Source organism: Schistocerca cancellata, chromosome 1, assembly GCF_023864275.1.
Source record: "Schistocerca cancellata isolate TAMUIC-IGC-003103 chromosome 1, iqSchCanc2.1, whole genome shotgun sequence".
Taxonomy (NCBI): domain Eukaryota; kingdom Metazoa; phylum Arthropoda; class Insecta; order Orthoptera; family Acrididae; genus Schistocerca; species Schistocerca cancellata.
This window is the reverse complement of record NC_064626.1, coordinates 1,126,290,552-1,126,315,482: the sequence shown is the minus strand read 5'-3', so window position 1 is coordinate 1,126,315,482 and position 24,931 is coordinate 1,126,290,552. Positions and strand designations below refer to the sequence as shown.

Genomic DNA, 24,931 nt, shown 5'->3' with positions numbered 1-24,931 from the left:
CGTCCATAAAAGACAGGTCAGAATCCGGTTGCGAAGTCGGGGAAGGGACCTCCGGTGGTACCAGAGGCTCTTTGTCCCGGGACTTATGTTTCTTCTTCTTTTCAGGCTGAGATCGAGGAGGGCTGTGTGGCATAATGGAGCCAGCTGCAGCAAGATCAGGAACAGAAAGAGACCGGGCGACCTGGGGGCTGATAGACCGCGGCTCTCGCGGTCGCCGCGCTGCAGCAGACCTCTGACCTGGAAGGTGCCGGGAAGGGGCATCCCGGGAGAGGCGCCCTTGACCGGCAGACGCCGAAGGAGTGGGACACTTCTCCGGCTGGGGAGGGGGAGCAGCGCCCAGAGGAGAGGGGGTGGGAGCCGCAGGGGAGGGGGGAAGGAGAGGGGTCCGGGATGGGGGTAAGGAAGGGGGAGGAAGGGATGAAGATGTAACCAAGGCGTAACTAGATTGCATGGACACAGGGTGCAATCGTGCATATTTCTTACGGGCCTCTGTGTAGCTTAAACGATCAAGGGACTTATACTCCTGTATCTTTTTTTCTTTCTTATAGACTGGGCAATCTGCTGAACGTGGAGAATGACTACCATGACAATTTACACATACAGGAGGGGGAACACAGGGACTCCCCTCATGGAGTGGACGTCCACAGTCGCCACAGAGGGGGTCCTGGGAACAGCGAGAAGACATGTGGCCAAAACGCAAGCACTTAAAACACCGCATAGGAGGTGGGATGTACGGCTTCACATCACAGCGATAGACCATAATCTTAACTTTCTCAGGAAGGGTATCCCCTTCAAAGGCCAGGATAAAGGCACCAGTATCAATACGATTATCCTTAGGACCCTTCTGAACACGCCGGACGAAGTGAACACCCCGCCGTCCGAGATTGTCCCGAAGTTCCTCATCAGTTTGAAGGATGAGGTCTCTGTGAAAAATCACACCTTGTACCATATTTAGAGACTGGTGAGGGGTAATGGACACGGGAATTGTGCCAAGGTGGGTACAGGCACGAAGGGCCGCAGATTGGGCAGCCGAAGCAGTTTTTATCAGCAACGAACCCGACCGCATCTTGCTCAGGGAGTCCACTTCGCCGAACTTGTCTTCAATGTGTTCCACAAAGAATAAAGGTTTGACACTGGTGAAAGTATCTCCATCAGTCCTAGTGCAAACTAAATAACGGGGGAAAGGTTTTGCCCCTAGACGACGGGCCTGACCCTCCTCCCAGGGGGTAGCCACGGAAGGGAAGGCCGAAGGAGCAAGAGAAGCAGCACTTGAGGAATCAGTACCACGCAGAGAGACTGCCGCAGAAGAGCGGCCAGAGGTTTGGACCCGTATGCGTTTCATCTGCATAGCGTCCGCCCTGATACCACCCACTCCGATCAGGGGCTCTCCTCACGGGCGCCACCCAGCCACAGCAAGGGCCGTCTGGCACGGCGGCCATTGCCGGGAGTTCCGATGCTCCAGGATGACGAGCAACCACTCCAAGGCATGCATGAGGAGGTCACAGCTCAGGTATCAGAAGTGTGATCCCTGTGTGTTCAGGGGGCTCAACCAAAAGGGTACATAGCGACCCCACCACACGGGCTGGCTACCGTGCTGGCTATGCACCCTAGCATCAGACAACGACGTAAAAGAAAAGGTGGAATGTACTAGAAGGGCACACGTCGGAGACACTAGGTAAGGTGCTCTTCCCCAAATGGCTCACACTACGGAAGAGAAATTTTGGAATGGAGGTCAAAACCCCAGAGGGGGACCAAGGAATGCCAAAAGGAGGAGATGATTACGCAACAAAGCCGGAGTGTAAAACCAACAGAACCAGGAGGATAGCGGGGGCCAACATAAGCAAGGACACCAATAGAGGGAGAGGAGAGGGCGAGGGGAAAGGGGTATGGAGGGGAAAGGAGGGGAAGGGAAAGGAAAGGCAGCCCGGGAGAGAAAGAAGGCTGCAATGGCTCGGGGCCCCGTGCTCGCCACACACGTATCCACAAAAGAGTTGTGGACCCCCTGGGGGGGTTAGATCAGGAGACAAGTACGGTGGGAGATAGATTCAATTACTATTTTGTGTCCACCCCTGATACAGAGTCTTGTCCAGATAATCTCACATACAGCTTCAATTTCTATCTCAGTGGGTTTGAGTTTCATGTGTATCGTGCAAATACACCACGTCCATTTCCCTACAGCCTGTCTTTTTGATGCACTCTTAAATTATCCCCAAAGTCTCACTATTATCAATTTCTGGTTTCAATCAGCTTTCTGAACTTAAAAAGTGAGCTTCCCTGCTTTTCATCAGCATTTCAAACTCTGACACTGCTGCAAATACTTCAGCAGCGTACCACTAGGATTTTAATACTCTCACCTGTGGGTGTCATTCCTTTTGATCTTCCACTGACACTTCTGGGTTTCCTACAGCTAGCATTATTTGGACTGGATGGAGTCACCCAGTCTAAATAACCTTGTGTGCACCCCACACTATTGGCTACCTGTGCAGTGCACAACTGACCCATTCAGTAGGACCATACAGTTCTCTACCCTTTGGCAGCCTAGCTTGTCACTGAATCTTCGAAGCCTCTGGATCAGTTCTCCTATTTGACTCTGAAGCAATGGGCTATGATCAGTTCCATGGACAATGATTTACATGTGAGCTTTGTTGAAACTATATGTACAAGGGTGGTGTTGTCAACCTTCTCTGCTACAAATCCAATTCAAGAACACCACCACATTCAATAACGCCTGAATGTTATCACTTTAACCACATTAGGCTTATTCCAAATTAAGAAAATATTTGAAAAGTCAGATGCTATGTAAAAAAAAAATTAGTATCTCTTATGATAGTATTGTTAACTTTATTCAAATTACTCACATGAAACTATTTAAAAGTAGTGAATAATTACCTTTTTATGTGTTTTCAGACTGTAAGCTGTGACAAAACTGAACATGTTACAAAAATATAATTCGCTGATTAAAGTTTCTAATTATTTGCATATACAATTTTCTCTCTTAATTCCTTCTTATGAAACATACTTGCATTGGAACTATTAATAATGTTTGTATTACTGGGTCCAAATGGGACAAAATTTGCAGTTCTTGACTGTGTTTTCTAGGCTTGTTTGCATTACAGCACAAAAATGGAATTTTACATTTCAGTAATAGAAATACTTAAGACCTTATAAAAGCACAAATACAGAAAGTTTACCATAACATAATGTAAAAACTTGCCTCAAACTGTTTTTACGAGCTTGCTTTGTTACTGGCAGATGCCTAGCTTTGCATTCTTAATAACAAAGAAATTACAGGGTTTCCATGCGTGTTTTACACACAGTACTAAACTTTCAATTCGCAGAAAATTCACCTACAAAAATTCTCTGGCAAGTTTTTGTTCCACTTTTGATAGGAACGGCTCTGCTTTAGATATTCAATCAAAGAATTCATTGCACATTACAAACAGCCCAAAGACTTATTAAACAAAACAAAAGGCTGGGAGTTTAAAAAGTGTTGGGTCCCAGACATCTTTTTTCCTACTTCAAAGGGCATTCTAATAATTAGCAGAAATACTGTGAATCCACTTCCTGCATTACTAAATTTACTTAAGTCACATTTTCTTTAAGGATAATTCACTTACATCTTTCATAAGCTTCAACTATCTTCTTTACTTCCTCATTGGTCTTGCTGCAGAGAATTTCCACAAGTGTTTCTTCATCTGTGCCCAGGCCTGCCATAGCTTTGTGGAGCTGTTTTGCGAGGTAATCAAAATGAGGCACAACCAGTGCCACTATAACATCCTCAAAGTGACCACCGAGCTCACTCTTTAGGTCTTCTATTAAGTCCTGTAGAACATTTGAGACAAGTTAACTTAAGACGTCAGTGTTTCCTTTTCAGATGGTTCAACAGTTATTTAATGATAGTTACAGTCCAGAACATAATACCAAATTATATAAGTGCAGAAGCTGTAATGCAGTTAAGACTACTCAATGAATGGATTGATCAAGTCTCCTCATAAATTTAAATTGTCTTTGAACATGGACTTAGTGGAATCCTTATTTTGTACTGCAAGTAAATGTGACTTAACTAACATCCAGTTAAACCAAATTATACTAATACCTTCCATTATTCACAAGTTCATTCGAATTTGGAAACTGTTGGACGTACTATTTCTTCCTCGCATCACAGATCTCACGACACTGTTCAAATTGAACCTTTTGAGTAAAAGTAACTTTCAGTTCATTCCCCAAAACGTTTGAGTCTCAGCAGTAACTTATTTTAACCTTAAGGCTTTCATGTTAATAAAGCCTTTGTATAGTGCTTAGGTGCCTCGCAATTTATTCTCTTTCTCTAAATCAGCGAAGGAATGCTCACTCACAGTAAAATCTACAGACGATAACATCTTAACAGATTAAGCAAAAGCTCAGATTTGACAAAGACACAATAGAAACTTTGCAGTGTTCTTTCTGAAGGAACAATTCCAGAACCACAATGACATTTAGAGGGACTAAAGGTAACTTACAAATCTTAAAATCAGTTGTTCTACTGGCTCACTTCCCTCCAATTTCGTTCAATAAAGCCAACTTTAGATTGCACTATGCTTATCCTACTGAAAGGAACATGTATTTGCCTATGTATTTTCTAACTTAAGTATCAAAGCACCCAGCTGATAGTGATGAAAATTTCCAGTTCATACAGAATTTGAAACATGGTAAAATTTTTGTACCAGCACTGCCAGTGTTTAATGTGTTGTATATAAGTAAAACCACCAGGTTCATATGGGGATTGAAATATAACACCTCTATTCAACCATATGAATGCTATTCATGACTGCAACACTACATTTGCTGATTGCTAGCATGTTGGAAGCAATCCATTACTTTAAATAACAAAGTTCCCATAAAATCTGGGTGTGTATTGTTTTTACCCTTTCAGGCCTCTGGCTACAAGGCTGCAACCAGTATTTTTTCCCAATGGAAACCTGAAGTACACATTTGTGAATATTTAATCTTTCCATCAGGCCCAAGTGCTGCCAACTATCAGACATCACTACAAAAATATCAGCAAGTCAATGTAACAGTGTGCAACAGCTCTCGACAGCCAGAATACGCAGATGTGGTTGGTTCACTATATTTCACTGTATAATCTGATACTGTTATTTTGCTTGGTAATTATAGAATGCTAGCTTTACTATTTATTGCAATGGAGAATATATTGTAATTAGTTACTTTAGTCTACAAAACAAAGTGTTGAGAGCATGTTTTGAAAACTGGTACATATTTTTATGTAACTCTTCATCTACAATCATAAAAGATCACCTAAGAGCATTACCACATAAAGAAAAATTCTTTCTTTAAAAAAAATCAGGCCTGAAAAGGTTGAACACAACAATGGTACCAATTTTCAAGATGTTACACTATTTCAGGAATGCTATAATGTGCAATGGTACCCCACAAGCTATTAAATAAAGTAAAGAAATTTGAAAAGATGTAAGGCACAAACTACTCCTAATTGCTTTCTACCATATTGGTAAAAATTATGCTGAATTTTTCAAGTGAAAATAGGACTTTAGACAGTTACTTTGAACAAAATGCTGTTGCTCTGTTACTTACTGAGCCTTCAACCAAAACTTCTTAAGTACACCTTGTGCAACTAAATGAAAGGGAAGTCTTGCATCACTTTCATAACCATGAATGCACATGGGCTTGGCTTCAAGAGGAGAAGGGAATGAAAGAAGCCTTACAGAACTAAAAATTAGCTTTACTGTGAAATAAACACAAAACAAAACCTAAAAATGGCAGTCAGTTCAGAAGTGCAAAGAACTCAATCTGCTAATGAGTAACATTCAATACCACCTTGCTTCACCCCTTGCATTGTAATTTGCTTGGATCCTATCCGCATGCTGCCCACAAGATGGTTGATACTAATTATCAAGCCCTTCTAATTCTTGTAAGGTGGACCTCCTAAGGTCATCTAATGTGCAAGAAAGATTCCTGCAAGATGCACTGAGTTTCCACTGATTTCATGCACTCTTGGTCATTCTTTTCTGTAGATAGTGCAGGGCATTCCATTCAGTTGAGTCCTGCTTCCTGACAGATGGTATTCCTAGGTGGGTGTGGTTTGCTACTATCTTTTAACATGAACACAGCGGTGAAATTCTTTCCACTAATATCATTCTGAAGATGGTTCTGATGTAATTAGTCTATCCTGTGCAAGCTTCTTAAATTCTGCATAACTATTGCAATGTACAATCATTTGTAACTGCATGCTGTAATTGAGTCTGTTTCCTCTATACTCAGTTGATCTGCTCACCTAATCTTCAGTATTATTAATTTATTATACATTTCATAGACTTTTCTTGTCTGTGCTGTTTACTACCCACATTTCGCTTCCTTATGAAGCTACACTCTAGGAAATTATCTTCAGAAAAGATATCCTAACATCTGAATTGATGTTAGATATTTACGTTCTTTTTCTGAAACTTTTTAGTACTACCAATCAAATTTTTATATCATCTGTACTCCAGCCATTGTCAGTTTCTTGCTGCCAAAAGATCAAAATACTTCACTACTTGGGGTCACTTCCTAATCTAATTCTCTCAGCATCACGATTTAATTGTAGTACAAGTGATTACCTATTTTGCATTTGATGACGTTCATCTTAAAATATCTTTTCAGGATATTACCCATCCATACTGAACTGCCTTCAAATTACCCTCAATACTGAAGACTGCATACCATATCCGAATATAGTACTGGCCCACAAGATGACTGACAAACTTTCCTGTAGACCTGAGTGACTGTGCAATGTGTATTGATTGTTACCTGGCACTTCTACATTCAATTTTTATCATACCTGAGAAAAATCCAGCATTTGCCTGTGAAGAAGACTTAATGCCCTAACATTTTCCTTGCCCACCTTCTTTGCATACCACAGTGCTCTGGCAGTGTTCTACTGTTTTTAATAATATCCATCTAGTGGCCAGAATCAGTGTGGAGACAGTTACATATTGCTTGGCATGCCAAACCCCATCCAGCTACCCTCAACAACGCAGTATATAGTTGTGTTATGTCCTCCTTCGGATGTGTGCAACCATACATACTATAGAATTATTAAAATTACTTTATAGTTGACTACGCATTTCCTTCAATAAGAGCTTCAATGTCACACCCCAAAAAGTTTGCTGTTGCCAAACTGCCACAACAGTGTCAGTTCAATTCCAGTTCCTTGTCCAGTGTTCTTTCTTGATGTGTGTGGATTTCGAATCACGGATCTGGCACATTCTCAGGGATGCGTGTGCGCATGTGTGTGTGCTCTGGGGAGCAAACCCTAGATGAACACGAGGTTTGTGTGCGCCTGTGTAAAGGGCGTATCTGCAATGAATGTAGAAAATGAGAGGGCTGGCAGAGTGGGCCGTAACAAGCGTATTTCATGTAGCAACGCATGTCATCATCCCTTCGCATATGGCACTAGGTGCCAACAGTTACAAGTGCCACCCAAAGGGTAGGCATGAAACATGGCATCTGAACTGTTATGCCAACAGGTCTGCAGGCCAATTAATTACAATGTATTTGTGACATGCAGATGAAACAGGCGTTTTACGACCCTTATTTGCAAATGCTGTAGTAGACTCAGCTGCAGATATTTCAGGTGGTACAACACTATGGGTTTTCTGCCTATTACTGGAATGTGCACATGCTGCTTTTGGTTGTGCTAACATGTCTGATAGGCGCTGCATAGAGGACAGCACATGTGCACACTGCAAAGTCTGGTTTGCCTGCGTCTGTCATCAAACAGGACACACTTGTGTTACTGTTACTATGTAGAACAGACAGGAAATTGAGCACTATTCCTGTGAGAAGAGGGCAGACATGCACTGTGCTTATGAGGGGCAGATGCTGCCCAACATTAGAATGTTTGGAGGTTTCCAATTTGTCAAGTGCCAGATCCGTGCACATTTACTGCCATCCGAAGGTCGCTACGAAGCCAGGTCAACTTTAAATACATTTTCCACTGGCACATTCTCGTGATGGTACATCTGCATTTAATGCCTACTTCAAAACCCAGTGTACAGATTGTTTGTTGCAAGTGCAAAGGCTTTATGGACATCTATGTTAGAATAGTGCTTACACCAGGGCCTGAAAAGGTGGCGTTAACACAGCTGGAACACGTACCCTCACCAAGCTCGTGATATGCTGAATGGGAATTTGGTGTAAGCTATTCCACAATTTGGCATCTGTGGCATGAAGATGATTTGTGCCCCTACCACCTTCAGGAAGTTCGGGCCCCTAGCCCAGAAGATTTTCCATGTCTAACTGAATTTTGTCAGTGGTTTTTGAAAAGGTGTGCCATTCAAGCAGACTTTCTGAACTGCATACTTTTAACAGATGAGGCATGCTTTACACATGAGGGTATATTTAACACCTACAATAAACATGTGGGTACGGAAAAATCGACACCATGTTTGTTTGTCGTCACCAAGATCACTTCACTGCCAACATCTGGGTCACCTTCATACATGATAATCTGGTTGGTCCATACGTTTTCCCCAGCAACTAAACACAAACATATTTATATTTTTACAAGAAATTGTGCCAGAGTCATTACAACATGTTCCACTCAACGTGCAACAGCAACTGTGGTATCAACAAAATGGTGCACCTGTGCACTTTGTACATGCTGTGTGAATGCATTTAAATGAAACCTCTGGAGAGCATTGGATAGGGCAGTGGAACAGTGGTGTGGCCTGCACGTAAGGCGACCAACTCTCCCGTATTTTAGCACTTTTTTAACATTCTCCCATCTCCCTTACTGTCCACCTGTTTCTCCCATGTATTTTGTTTAGTGATCACAGTTATAACCCGTGAGATACTATCGATAGTTTAAATTCTTTCATCGAGGCATCTCAAACTTTTATTGCAAGTAATTGATACTATTCTCTATTACTGTTGATGTCAGCAATCTGAACAGATGAATATTAGCGCCAAATGTTTCGATTTGTGTTAACTTCTTAGTTTTTCCGTAATACCTACTGAGAAGTAGATGTGTGTACAGTATTTTCATTAGGTTTTTAAGTGAATAGGTTTTCATTATGTGCTCTTGCCATAAAAATGAAGATGTGAAAACTCCACAAAACAAGAAGATGAAGTACTTGTGTGTTTACTTGAAGATATGGAGCAATATTCATGGTTACAGCCCATGGCCAAGAATGTAAAATGAGCTTCCTGTGTGCTATGTAAGCGTGACGTCAACATCGCTCATGGTGGTAAAGCTGGCTGCAGCTAACATTCTTTTATATAACTACACAATTGGAATGAAAGAGACAATGGTGAATTCAAATTTATTTAAATATTTTGGCAACACCAGCAAGGACATGAAAAACGTTGCATGTGAGCTAGCAACAATTTTTCATACAGTAAAGCATAATATCAGCTACAGAAGTACGGACTGTGCAAATAAATTATCTAAGGACATTTTTCATGACTGATTTGGCCAATGTCACCCTGTGATCGAACTAAGGCAGAAGCAGTTGTGAAAAACGTTTTGGCACCGAGAAATATTCAAAGCTTCAATGGTGTCTTAAAAATCCAGCAAAACCATTTAACTTTTTTATACTGCAACTGATGCTTCGAAACAGAAACAGCGAGATGTTTCATATTGTTTTAAGATGATATGATCCTGAAAACAGATTAAAAAATAGACTTCTGGACTTCATTGAACAGGCTAATTAGACAGCTAATGCTGTTCACAGTCTGGTCAATTCTTCATGGCGTTTACATGATTTAGATGTAAAGAACATGACTGCATACTGTATTGATAACGCAAATATTAATTAAGGGAAGCACAGTTCTGTATTTAAACTGCTTCGAGAGAACAACAAGCATTTGGTGAAAGCAAATTGCTCAAATCACTTTCTACATAATGCCACAAAACATGTTTGTGATGCTTTAGATGTAGATATCGAAATGCTTGTTATGAAAATATATGGCCATTTCTCTGTATCTGCAAAGAGAAAAGAGTTGCCAACATTCAATTGTTCATGTTTCTACCCATTGGCTTTTGTTAACATCTGCTGTGGACAGACTAATCCAGAATTGGTTACCAATTAAGAGTTATTTCAAGAGTGTGGATTACTGTCCAAAAATATTAAAGTTTTTTGTGAAGAAGATCCGGAAAAGGAATGTGTTACGAAGTCATATCTAAATTTAATTTCAAACAGCTGCTGTACTTGTTCAGTCTGGAAAAAATCCTTGAAACTTGAAATTTCTGCATCATGGAGTGCTATGAAGTGATGAAAGATGTGCATCATAAGATTCAGCAAAGGATTAAATGCAGTTTTTTTGGTACTACCACTGAACAATTATTGAACAGTTTAAGTCCATCATAAAAAAATGTGTCAGATTTTATTAACTTCTATCATTGCTTAAATAATTACATAACAAAAAATTTTGATGTATCAAATACAAATCCAGTTCACTGTCTTTTACCACTAAAGTTGGAAACTTAACTTTCTTTCAGAGTGTTAAAAGCCATAGTTAAATAATTTTCTCTTTATTTCGCAAATGAAGATGCTCTGTATGAGGAGTTTTATACTGTAAAAAGTGCTGTCAGTATGGTGAAAACAGGAACAGAAAGTTGAGTAAATTTTTTTTAAAGATTTAAATTTCAAACAAATTGATGTCCCAAACCTTAGTAAAATCATAGGCTTTGTATTAAGCATTCCAGGATCAAATGCTCACACAAAGTTTCTCTAATGAACAGTAAGTGGACAGGCCAAAAAAAAAAAAGCTGCAGCTTAGAACTTATTAAGCCAGAGCTTTTGATTAAAATTAATTTCGACTATAATAGCAAAGACTTTTTAAATTTGCTCAGGAAGAAAACTGCAGATTTGTGCTACTTCTGTAAATAAGTATTTGGATCATTCCACATGAAGTGTCTTAGGGCTCCCAGCTCTAACATCTTCAATTTTGATGAAATTTATAAAGGAGGAACCTGAGGGCCCTACATGAACTTATGCAAAGTTTCAGGCTCACCTGTAACTTGGTTGAGGTGCTAGAGCCATTTAAAGCTGCGAAGAAATTGTCAAGTTTGCCATTCCACTGTTCCTAATGTAAAAGAGCTAGACTCTTGCTTCTGGGTAGAGTGGTACAAGTTTGTATGCTCTACACACAAATGTTGTTAATAGAGTCCAGAAAGCAATGTATTTGGCATAATCTCAGTTTAAAGTGGGCAACAAATCGTGTCTTGAGAAATTTTCCCCACAGTTTAACGAGGCATTAGTAGTGGAGAAAGTGCACTCTGGACCTTATCTTTTGCTAAACTACTGTCTGGATGTTTAGTAGATTGCAAATTTTGGCCTGGTTTGTATGTTTAATTACTGTGCTACCATCCAATAAATTTGCTAAGAGACATGACTGTATCAAAAAATGCCTGTGTTCAAAGTCATGTAACTCAAAATGGACCCCTACCACATTACATTCATTAACACCATTCAACAGAGCACATTCATTTTATAAGAAAAACTTATTTTCATTTTGTTGTATCTTTGGGTAAGGTGCAAAAATGTCACCTAAAATTTGGAATTTTGTTGATTATGTCTTCATTGTTTAAATATTCATTTTGCTGTTTATTTGGTGATTTAAAACCTGTTTGTGACAGGTCCATTGCTAAATTTAACCATTTAACTGTACTAGAGACTGCTACATAACTTTTGGGAAGTTGAATGCTTTTTATTTCTTTTCTTTATTTAGGACTCTAAAATTTGATTTTAGTGTCTGAAGCATATCAAGTTGTTGCTAAAATGGAAGAACAAGATCAAGTTAATGTATGCAGTTTTGGAAATACTGATTCCCCATGCCATTTAACAACACACTGCCTTAAAAGGAATAAAAGTTGTAAAGCAACTTTCCTTAGAAGAACAAGAATTACTTATAACTAGACAGAGTGGTTTACACTCTACTGAAAATACTTAACTATGCTTCCATCATGCTGCAATCCATTTGGCAAGAAAAACCACATTACACAAAAAAGCTTGCACTCTAACATAGAAATAGCTGACCTACTAAAAAGGATAACCATGTCTGATATTAAACCAGGCCAAAAAATGTGTCCTTCACGAAGAAAAGGATTTGATTCACTGAAATATTCACAAATAGACGTTACATATCAGTCAGATGAAGATGAGACTAATGTTGGTCACAATTTGCATACAAGCTTAACATCTCTTGGAATATCATTAAAATTTCAACAAACTGGTGCAAGGGATACAAAAGGATATGCAAAGTGCAAAATACATCAAGTTGAAGGTGCAATTAAGAAAACTGCAGAAGTTGGAGGACTTGATCCCAGTGAATTGGAGCAACCATCTCTAAGCAAGCAATGCTTGATTTGTTCAGATTACATTGAGCTGATCCAAGAGTTGAAAGAAAAATTACATATATCAAATAATGAGAAAATTCAAATTTTGACCTTAGTTCCCCAAAGCTGGTCTATCAAAAAGACCATGGAAGAAATTTTGTTTCAGAAAGAATGGTAAGGAAGGCTGGAAAGTTAAAAGCTGGACAGAGAATATTGCCACAGCTCAAAGGTAAATGTAGGGAAAAGCTTTGAGGTGTGAAGGCAAGAGTCATAGAACAATTTTATGATGAGTTTACTCTGATTTGTCCAGGAAAAAAAAGTACCATAATACTGTTCGGATAGATGGAGAAAAGGTTAACAAACAGAAATACTTATTAGTGAGTACTATTAGTGATCAACTGAAAAGAAATTTTTCTTGCCTAACGCAACAAAAATGGACTGGAAATAGGATTTTCCAAATTTTGTGAATTAAGGCCAAAGTGGTGTGTGACTGTAGGCACAGCTGGTTCACATTCAGTTTGTGTCTGCACAATATATCAAAATGTGAAACTTATGTTGGCACATAGCCCAATAAAAGAACATTACAAAATTTTACTGAGCAAAGTAGTCTAATTCGGAAACAAAGGATTGCATGCTTCATCACTGAAGTATGTCCAAGAACAGAAGCTCTAAATGAGTATTTGGAAAGCACTTTGCAGATATTGATCCTGAGGATACAATTCAGTTCAAACAATGTACTCAAACTGATAAAGTTATTGTTGTGGTCTTCAGTCCTGAGACTGGTTTGATGCAGCTCTCCATGCTACTCTATCCTCTGCAAGCTTCATCTTCCAGTACTTGCTGCAACCTACATTTTTCTGAATCCGTATAGTGTATTCATCTCTTGGTCTCCCTCTACGATTTTTACCCTCTACACTGCCCTCCAATACTAAATTGGTGATCCCTTGATGCCTCAGAACATGTCCTACCAACCGATCCCTTCTTTTAGCCAAGTTGTGCCACAAATTTCTTTCTCCCCAATTCTATTCAATACCGCCTCATTAGTTATGTGATCTACCCATCTAACCTTTAGCATTCTTCTGTAGCACCACATTTCAAAAGCTTCTATTCTCTTCTTGTCCAAACTATTTATCGTCCATGTTTCACTTCCATACATGGCTACACTCTATACAAATACTTTCAGAAACGACTTCCTGACAAATCTATTCTCTATGTTAACAAATTTCTCTTCTTCAGAAACGCTTTCCTTGCCATAGCCAGTCCACATTTTATATCCTCTCTACTTCGATCATCATCAGTTATTTTGCTCCCCAAATAACAAAACTCCTTTACTACTTTAAGCGTCTTATTTCCTAATCTAATTCCCCAGCATCACCCAATTTAATTCAACTACATTCCATTATCCTCGTTATGATTTTGTTTATGTCCATCTTATATCCTCCTTCCAAGATACTGTCCATTCCGTTCAGCTGCTCTTTCAGGTCCTTTGCTGTCTGACAGAATTACAATGTCATCGGCGAACCTTGAAGTTTTTATTTCTTCTCCATGGATTTTAATACCTACTCCTAACTTTTCTTTTGTTTCCTTTATTGCTTGCTCAATATACAGATTGAGCAACATTGGGGATAGGCTACAACCCTGTCTCACTCCCTTCCCAACCACTGCTTCCCTTTCATGCCCCCCCGACTCTCATAACTGCCATCTGCTTTCTGTACAAATTGTAAATAGCCTTTCACTCCCTGTATTTTACCCCTGCCACCTTCAGAATTTGAAAGAGTATTCCAATCAACATTGTCAAAAGCTTTTTCTACATCTATGAAAGCTAGAAATAGGTTAAGTGAACTGACGAAGTCTATTGCATGTAATAATGCTGAATGACTAATAAAGAATCTGAATCTAGGTTTGCCTTTCCTTAATCTTTCTTCTAAGATAAGTCGTAGGGTCAGTATTGCCTCACGTGTTCCAACATTTCTACGGAATCCAAACTGATCTTCCCCGAGGTCGGCTTCTACTAGTTTTTCCATTCGTCTGTAAAGAATTCGCATTAGTATTTTGCAGCTGTGTCTTATTAAACTGATAGTTCGGTAATTTTCACATCAGTCAACACCTGCTTTCTTTGGGATTGGAATTATTATATATTTCTTGAAGTCTGAGGGTATTTCGCCTGTTTCATGCATCTTGCTCACCAGATGGTAGAGTTTTGTCAGGACTGGCTCTCCCAAGGCTGTCAGTAGTTCTAATGGAATGTTGTCTACTCCGGGGGCCTTGTTTCGACTCAGGCTTTCAGTGCTCTATCAAACTCTTTACGCAGTATCGTATCTCCCATTTCATCTTCATCTACATCCTCTTCCATTTCCATAATATTGTCCTCAAGTACATCGCCATTGTATAGACCCTCTGTATACTCCTTCCACCTTTCTGCTTTCCCTTCTTTGCTTAGAACTGGGTTTCCATCTGAGCTCTATATGTTCATACAAGTGGTTCTCCTTTCTCCAAAGGTCTCTTTAATTTTCCTGTAGGCAGTATCTATCTTACCTCTAGTGAGATAAGCCTCTACATCCATACATTTGTCCTCTAGCCATCCCTGCTTAGCCATTTTACACTTCCTGTCGATCTCATTTTTGAGACATTTGTATTCCTTTTTGCCTGCTTCATTTACTGCGTTTTTATATTTTCTCCTTTCATCAATTAAATTCAATATTTCTTCTGTTACCCAAGGGTTTCTACTAGTCCTCATCTTTTTACCTATTTGATACTCTGCTGCCTTCACTATTTCATCCCTCAAAGCTACGCATTCTTCTTCTACAGTATTTCTTTCCCCCATTCCTGTCAATTGTTCCCTTATGCTCTCCGTGAAACTCTGTACAACCTCTGGTTCTTTCAGTTTATCCAGGTCCCATCTCCTTAAATTTCCACCTGATAGAGATACACTTGAAACCAGAGAAATGACAGTTGAATTCCCTGAACTATTAGTTACAAAACTGTTGGCCATTTCTGCACACCACTACATTGCAAAGCATCAGAGCAAGCATTTGCAGTTCACTAAAGGAGTGTCTCAAACCAGGATAATTGATTATATTAATTGATTTCACAGAAAATTACTCTTTTACTGTCCAAGACAGTGCAGGGATTCCATTGGGAAAATAGTCAAGCTAGAATATATCGATTTGTCATTTACTACAAAGATAATGAAGACAAAGAACATCAGCTACTGCATAATCAGTGATTGCCTCTGACATAACAGTTGCAGCACATGTGTTTTTAATGTACTTTATCAAATTCCTTAAGTGCATTTTTAAAGAAATTAAGCATATTCATTTTAGTGATGGTTGCGCAGCACAGTACAAAAATTTAAGAGCTTCCAAAATCTTTGTTATCACAGTTTTGTCATTACTGCAGTATTGTTCATGGGTTACTTTCCCAAAACACTTGCTCATGGTAGGAGAGTAATTTAGTCTTAAGTGGTGGTGGTTCAGTAGCTTTGCTTAAGTAAACCAAGCTGCGGAGGATATGGTCACTCACACTGCTAAGTTGGTGGTGTAGTCTCCCTCGCAGTGGAGCTCTAACTGATCACTCAGAGTGTGGGTGAATCAAACTGTCTTGCAGCCAGGCTTCTCATGAGAGGTGAATGAAGAGATTAAAAATCTGCACAAGAGGAAATGAACTGGTCAAATAGAACATCTAATGTGCTTTTTAGATACCTCAGGAATTTAAGATCCATGAAGTTGTTTGTTTCTTAACAGATCGAGTGCAAAGTGAAACATATCAATACTCCTAAGAGAAGCCAAACTTGCAGCAAGAAAACTGCATGCACTTTTTCTAACCTCCTGGCTGGAGCAGTTGACTGAGTGTATTCCTAACCTGATGTTTTTAATTTTGTTTATCTGCTGTTAAAAACCCTAGTAGTTCCACCAGTTCTTCCTGTACTGTGATGGTGTCTGCTTCATTTCCATACCTGGGACATTTCAAATTCCACCCTCCACATGGTTCTATGCAAAAAGTAACAAAATTTACTGCAATATCACCACTCCAACAAGTTATGTTGCTGGCACACAAAAGACTGAAAAAGAGATGGGAATGAAGAGTCTTCCACATAGATAATATTCCTTTCTATGAGTGCCATTTTGAGAGAGTTGGGGAAGGGGAAGTTACTATATTGGTTACTATCCAATTTACTTGTTTCGATCCTCTAAACCAGTTTTGAACTACTTTACTAACAATGCTGTCCTCATATTTATTTTAAGACACATCGGACATTGGCTGCAGTCACGGGGCCCTCTGCAAGACTGCATTGCTGCTACAGAGGAAAGCAGCAAGTAGCACTACTTTTAGGGAAAAGAAGACCACTGTAAACACATCTTCAACAAACCAGGTGTTAGGACTGATTGTGGCAAATGTGTGTTCAATGGCCTCATTCATGTGAAGTGGGAACCACAACACACAAGACACTGAATTCACTATTATAACACCTGAAATCAAGACAGTCTAGATAGGCCAAAATATCAACTGACCAAGACACTAGTTGCCATCCAAACTGTGCCAATGGAAAAGATTAGTGTACTATCAAATCATTTTCATTTCATATCAACAGTAGTTTAAAGCAAAAAATGTTGAGTGACAACATCCACTTTATAAACACTGTACAGCACGTTGACAACCAACAATATGTATACATGTGTTGTAATTTTAATACCATTATGTCCATTCTATTACTGTATTCCTGGTATCTGTCACGTAGTGAGTGTAGTCTAGTGGAAGTAATGGCAATACTAAACTGATCACTATTGCCTCACCCTGCCATATTCCTCTGTGAAGAACTTTGCAATCTGCTGTCGCTGGTCATTCGAGCGCTGTGTGAGAATGTCGATGATCGCCTGCTCGTCTGTGCCCAGACCCTTCATAGCAGCCCTCAGTGTTGCTCCATCTTCTGCTGCGTTGAAGTCTGCCGCTGGTCTCACCGTTGGTTCCGGCTAACACACCGAACAAACAGATGTTGATAAACAGGTCTATTGCAATTTATGATTACAATTCCTAACGTAACACGTAAGAATTTAATTACACTTCATATTTGCCGCTTCAAAAAGAGCAGTCCGCAAAGAAATCTTTCTTCCGCCAAAATTCGCAATTAATTGTTAACGCAGGCACTAGCTCTGAGACGGCAATGAACCTTATTCTGTAGATCATTTTACGACTTCGCTCTGCAAATTGAAGCGATACATTTGAATACTAAACATCACAAGAAATTATTTTTGAAAATAAGATAAAATTTTTAAATACAAAAAATCAAGCTTAGTAACTGTAACAAACAGATCAATAATTTCATCAGATTCATCGATTCTCATTGGCAACCATATATCACCAAACTTCTCACCCCTTTTAAATAACATTGCTTCCCACGATCAACGATGATTTTTGCAACAGCTGAACGGAATAACACGCACTACTACTACTACTACTACTACTACTACTATCACCACCTACAATTCTTATATCTTTTACTCCAACCGCAGCTCACTGCGCCCTGTTAGGGCATGTACAAATCATTTTACTTATTGCGACGCGGTTCGCCATAATTTTACTGTAGATTTCACGCGGACAGTACCAACACAATTCGTAATATTTTTGACACAGAGTAAAAGAAATCCTACATTCGCAATCTTATTTGCAGACTTAATGCTGTTTAACGTATTGGGCAAAGTTTGGTTCTGTATCGCCAAAATTCTAATAAAGCTTTAAAAGGAATTTGTGCGAACTTATATACGAAATGCGAAAACACAAGTAAATAGCTTCCAGTGCTACACCGATAAATGTGCTATGTATTATGCTATTTGATGTAGTACCCTATTTTAGCACAAAAACTTACCACGTAGTCACCCATTATTGCTCACAGTCAAGTTCTCCACGCTCCACACACCACTTCTCCGTCGGAACGACTGAAAGGCGAAAGCTCCAGTGACCTGCAACACAAGTGAAACCAACCGAGCTGACTAACGTAACTTCAAGGCCACATTGCTTTGCTCTGACGCGGCTCTGTTTGACGTTCTTATAAAAGAAGGAACTTCCCCCGTTGTCAACAATTGCACACTGCCGCCGATCGGCTTATTGCAAGCCATTGCTCCCCACTATCCAGAAAAAAAAAAAAAAAAAACAGTTCACAACTTATCACCGTCAACCTAGACAATGCTTTGTGGAATAATTTACTGTTTTAGCTGATACGCATACGGTGGAAGCAGCGGCGCATATTGAAAGCTCTTATCCAGTTGCTTCGATCTGACTAAATCAGCTTTAGCTATTGATTGTAATACACAAATCATACGATTCTATCAGCTGCGTTTCCACATGTGAGAATCTCGAGGTATTAAAAACAAGTCTAGGACTTTCTTCAATACTGGCATTTCCGCAAAGGTTCAAATAAGTTAGTGTATGAAGCCGATATCTGACAGTGATATGGCGCAATGCATAAGGGAGGCGCTGCACACATTCAAGATGAGCAGACTGCAGTTCTATTGTGCCATACAGAATTCTTGATTCAGCAGGTTTCAAAAAATCAAATGCCGTGGTCGTTCCTCTGAATGGAGCGCTAACCTCGTCTGTTTTTGTTCGTAACTAAACTGCTAGACAATTCAAATTATATTACTTAAAAAACAAAGTACTCATAAACGACTTCACATTTTAGGATATCGTTGGATTGGAACAGTGCTTGGTCTTTATATTTTCATCAAAAAGCACACGTGGTCTAATATCCATCGAACTGAACTTTCAGTCGGCGCCTAAGCTTTTGCCAAGGTCATAGACATAAAATAGAAATAACTATAGTATTGTGGCCTCAATCCCTGAACTACTGGGAATCTCTTAAATACTTTCATGATTGATAGATTTGCTACCTTCGCTCTAGAATGAATCAAGTATTTCGGGAGTAATGTATGTGGAAAGACGAAATATGAAAACAGAGCTTAAAGGAGATAAAAATTGAGAAGTAGCAGAATGGCAGAGTCAAGTCAATGGACCCATATCGTTTTATCCTTGGGGTACAGCAGTACATAAGTCAAATATGGAACTGGAAGAAGGGTAAGAGGTTGCTACTGTATAAGCAGATCAGTTAAATAATTTGCAAAATGTATTGTGGCGAAACGACGAAGCATTGCACAGACACGAATATTAACGCGGATTTACACGCTCGTTTTAATTGGTATTGTGTTCAAAATTCGGCAGAGATCCGTACTCATAAGAGTATATTCAATATGTGGCAACGGCTGCATTTCTAGCTACTACCAGTACAACCGTAATATTAAAGGCTATCTTCTTTTATCGTCATGATAGCATCTGTGTGAATAATGGGAAATTCTTAAAATAAGAGCGCAGTCTGTAACGTAATCAGCGGCAATATAACATTACACTGAAATTAAACTGGGAATAGTCTGGATTAATGCTTGCCATAAACTGCCTCGCTGTGCTGTAAAATTACGAGGACGACTGCAGGCTTTGCACGTCGTTTGACAAAACGTTAAGGCGGAGAAAAATAGAATCGTTGGCATCTGTTTCTCAGTCAGTGATGTTACATGAGTGATGTACTACATGTGAATTTAGTAAATTCACTGTGATGTTCACTTTTCTTACGTACTAAAAGATGTGGTTATAGGTCTTGAGCGCAAAACTGTTTGGAGAACAAACGGTCCTGGTTAAACATTCATAGGTTATTAGGCGAGCAACTGTCTCCGTTAATTAAGCGTTTGGACAAGTTTTCTCCTCCAGGAAAAAAAAAAAAAAAAAAAAAGGAATGCCCGAGGAGTGTCAGAAAATCAGACTAGTCTAGCAATATGCAGGAGTTCCAGAGACGGGTTTACAGTTACTATACACGATACGCAAACTGCTCAAGCCGCCTCAAGGTTCTGCGCCAGAAGAAATTTACGCAATGTGTTACTTCATTTTTCCAAGTTTTTCAAGAGACTTAATGTAAACTTAGAAATTCGGCCATAAAGTAACCGTGTTAAAGAAACAGCTCCGTGTCAAAAATAGACTTTTTCTATCATATTTTGTATTTGTTAAATGAAAGATTCCTTTGGGCAGCATAATTTGTTGCTTTCGAGGTCAATTTATTAAATAATTTTCGAATTTTTATCCTGTACCTGCGGACGTTATCGGTCTCCTTCGAAATGGCTTCGTTTGTTGGAATAAAAGTATTATACTGGGATGAACAGATATCTACATTGAATTGTGAAGTGGAACGACCGTATAGGCCTACCTGCAAATGACAGGCTACGATTCGTTAGTAGTATGTTGCGAAACTGCAGTTTTTCCTCGAAAGTGATGGTATTCAAACCATTTGTACTCCCACACCAATACTGCAAAAGTCTGAGGGACCCATATGAAGTCAGATTAGCAGAGTACAGTGAACTTGTATGAGGACAGAGAGAATAGTCGTAGGCTGGTTTGACTCCTTGACTGGCGATCGGCAGACGCTTTAAGGTAGGCATCGTACATCTCAGGACCACCTACTACAAAAGTTGCAAGAGCCGTTTTTTAGGATAGAAAATATTTTTTATCTCCATGTACTTAACGTTTAGAGATAAGCGATGTTCGCAAGAGGGGGAATCAGGCTTACAACAGATCGCACAGCAGTCGACCATTTATTCTTCCCAAGCTGTATCCGTAAACATATGCCACGTAATTCAATGACTTGCTGAGTGTAGATGAAGATACTATCTCATCTAGATCTTTCCGTTATACTTAGACTCTCTAACCAACTTTTTTTACATTTGATCTAGATTACTGTGTAAACAGTTTTCTTTTAACTACAACCAGCAAAAAACACAATACTGGCGCCGGAAGTTATGTAATTTTCGTGCATTTAGACTTTGTATGTGACTATACTTAACGGCAATCTAAACCTCACAAATAATTACACAGGGCCTAAGTTCATATTGGAACGCTACGTTTAGGTTTCTGCCCGTTCGCCAGGTCGATTGAGCGACTATGCCGAGACCTTGCAGCTATTGACCGATTCCGCCTGTTATTCGCAGGTTGCTACACCGCTTTACTTCCGTGAGCATTTTAGCAAAATTACTCTAAGTCTGATTTGATCTTTCATGGGTCTCGAGAAATACCTCCCAGCTGCTTTGTGATAAATATCACCTACTTAAAAATTTAAACGCTGCTTTAGATTTCTGTGCTATGAATATTAGAAAAATGGTAATTACAAAGTATATACATTCATCTACAACCTTATCTGTATGCTTCGTCAATCCCGCTTATGTATCATTCATAATGATTTTAGTGGATAATTAGTGTAATGATCCTATTATGATAGCATCCCTCTACTTTTACAGTTACAAGTAGTATGTAACGACGATAAGAGGAAAATCAGTCAACTATAGCGTTAATCAACTTAATCTACATACATCATATTTAAGGACTTTGTATACTTTAAGATGACACTAGTGAATCAAAACTTATCTTCAGAAAATTAATGTTTTAAGATTCGAAATCAAATATTTTGTCTGGTTGTAATACAACGGTTGAATAAAAAAATGGCAACACCACGAGAATGCATGCTTGAACACAAATACAGATGCTAGCCAAGCCTGTAGGTTGTGCTGTTTTATTTGACCGAGAACGGCACCTGTGCAATGTCAATACGTTGCAAGTATCAGTCATGACCAAAACAGTGTTCTGTGTAGTTGTGGGAGCATTGTGTTGAAGCTATATGGATTCGAACGTGGGCAAACTGTTGGTGCTCGTATGGTGGGCGGTTTCGTAACCAAGGGAGCCGAAGTGTTTCGTGTTTCAAGCGGCAACGTATCTAAAATTTATATCCCATACAGGGACAGCGGGAAAAACGTCTTCGGGCAAAGTCACAAAGTGGATGTAAGTGTGCGTCGAGTAATCGTGTCGGGCGGTCACTGAAGAGGACTGCGACGAAAAGTATGAGAACTAACGCCACTGACTGCACCGAAAGACGAAGTGAACGTCATAAGCTGAGAATTGGAAGGCGAGCTGGAATCCCACGGCCACTCATCAGTGATACAAATGCCTGTCACAGGAAAAAGGTGCGGAAGCCATAGAAGTCTTGACTGAAGCAACGGAAGAGTCATTTGGTCGGTCTTGCTGCGCACTGTTGCCAAGCTCTGGCCGAGTTTACGACCTAATAACGAAACGTGGCAAGGGTTCTATGATTTGGCAAACCATATCGTTGCGATCCATGGACACCCACCACTGCCACTGCGTGTTCTCATTACTGCCAAGGATCACGCGACTGTTTTGGGTGATCAGGTCCATCCCATGGTACAATATTTGTTCCCCAATGGTGATGCAGTGTGCCAAGACAGGCGCCTGCTCACAAGCTCTTATCGTACAAGGCTGACTTCAGTATTATTTTAGTCTACTTAGGAGAGTATTGTGCGATATCGCTATCTACTTCCATCATTACATGAACTTACCATTGTGTTGCAGGGAGAATGGTGTAAGACTCTCTGAAACCATACAGAAGCCGTATTTATCCATTTCGAGACGACTGGAAGTTGTTTTGAATGTCAAGAGTTTCCTACACCGTAATATGCACTTTTTTTGGCCATCAGTCTACTGACTGGTTTGATGCGGCCCGCCACGAATTCCTTTCCTGTGCTAACCTCTTCATCTCAGAGTAGCACTTGCAACCTATGTCCTCAATTATTTGCTTGACGTATTCCAATCTGTCTTCCTCTACAGTTTTTGCCCTCTACAGCTCCCTCTAGTACCATGGAAGTCATTCCCTCATGTCTTAGCAGATGTCCTATCATCCTGTCCCTTCTCCTTATCAGTGTTTTCCACATATTCCTTTCCTCTCCGATTCTGCGTAGAATCTCCTCATTCCTTACCTTATCAGTCCACCTAATTTTCAACATTCGTCTATAGCACCACATCTCAAATGCTTCGATTCTCTTCTGTTCCGGTTTTCCCACCAGTCCATGTTCCACTACCATACAATGCTGTACTCCAGACGTACATCCTCAAATTTCTTCCTCAAATTAAGGCCGGTATTTGATATTAGTAGACTTCTCTTGGCCAGAAATGCCTTTTTTGCCATATCGAGTCTGCTTTTGATGTCCTCCTTGCTCCGTCCGTCATTGGTTATTTTACTGCCTAGGTAGCAGAATTCCTTAACTTCATTGACTTCGTGACCATCAATCCTGATGTTAAGTTTCTCGCTGTTCATTTCTGCTACGTCTCATTACCTTCGTCTTTCTCCGATTTACTCTCAAACCATACTGTGTACTCATTAGACTGTTCATTCCGTTCAGCAGATCATTTAATTCTTCTTCACTTTCACTCAGGATAGCAATGTCATCAGCGAATCGTATCATTGATATCTTTCACCTTTTATTTTAATTCCACTCCTGAACCTACCTTTTATTTCCATCATTGCTTCCTCGATGTACAGATTGAAGAGTAGGGGCGAAAGGCTACAGCCTTGTCTTACACCTTAATACGAGCACTTCGTTCTTGATCGTCCACTCTTATTATTCCCTCTTGGTTGTTGTACATATTGTGTATGACCCGTCTCTCCCTATAGCTTACCCCTACTTTTTTCAGAATCTCTAACAGCTTGCACCATTTTATATTGTCGAACGCTTTTTCCAGGTCGACAAATCCTATGAAAGTCTTTATTTTTCTTTAGCCTTGCTGCCATTATTAGCCGTAACGTCAGAATTGCCTCTCTCGTCCCTTTACTTTTCCTAAAGCCAAACTGATCGTCACCTAGCGCATTCTCAATTTTCTCACCCGCCAGTGGTAATTGGGCAGATATTTCAAACCACTTCAGCGAGTTGCGCGTGGAACACTGTTCCCGATCGGAGAAAGCTGCAAACTTGGCAGAGAATCGAACCCGAGAGCCCTGGGTACAGACTAGAGGAAGCTACGCTAATAACGAGCTGCGAAACTCTCGAGAAGATACGCCTGAATTTAACACTGCGAGCGAAATGTAAATTACGTTACGTAACTTCAATCTTAAGTAACGAGTCCCATTGTCATCTGCGCAGGTCTTCCGTCTATTACACGCGCAAACAAAGTTGACACTCGGCGCGGTGGCTGATGGGAGGCATTTCCCATTCACAGTCTCTCCCATCAGCCACCGCGCCGAGTGTCAACTTTGCGCGAGTAGTACATGGGATTGTGCTACATAATAGAATAGGCACTTGCAGACCAGAACGTCTGCGGAGGAAGACAATACCTCACAACTTTAACAATGTTGTATCTAAATTCTTCGTTTTGGTGCCATGAAATCCGCAGTTGCTGCATAATTACATGAAGTATTTCAAATACCTCTACGTAACTACTGAACGTGCATTTTTATTTTACCGTATCCATTTTATTCATTTAAAACATCGTCAGCGGTTCTAGATCGATAAACACTTCCTGGCAATACATTTTTGGGTAGTCTTAGCCAAGTAATATCTGACAACCTATTAAAGAATGAATGATCGTCGTTAAAGTCAACATGCAGTATTTCTGTAACAACAGATCTGGTAACAGTCCGAGTCTTTGGCGAAAAATCTTGAGAAGATGAAAGACCCCATAATTGCAGAGTTGCAAATGCTGTAAGAAGCTTCTCTTTCCGCGACC

General features: G+C 39.9%; 1 protein-coding gene across 3 annotated transcripts in view; it reads right to left on the bottom strand.

Moving 5' to 3' along the window:
- The window catches only part of LOC126092492 (annexin B10), a 138,278-nt gene that overhangs the window by 35,824 nt on the left and 77,523 nt on the right, over window positions 1-24,931 (bottom strand). For all 3 annotated transcript variants that reach the window (XM_049908112.1, XM_049908128.1, XM_049908120.1), the window contains exons 2-4: window positions 18,198-18,291; window positions 17,128-17,304; window positions 3,618-3,822 (exon numbers count right to left, since the gene is read on the bottom strand). In XM_049908112.1, the coding sequence (XP_049764069.1) occupies window positions 3,618-3,822; window positions 17,128-17,304; window positions 18,198-18,212 (397 nt within the window). In that variant the 5' untranslated portion in view covers window positions 18,213-18,291. The remainder of the gene's footprint in view (window positions 1-3,617; window positions 3,823-17,127; window positions 17,305-18,197; window positions 18,292-24,931) is intronic.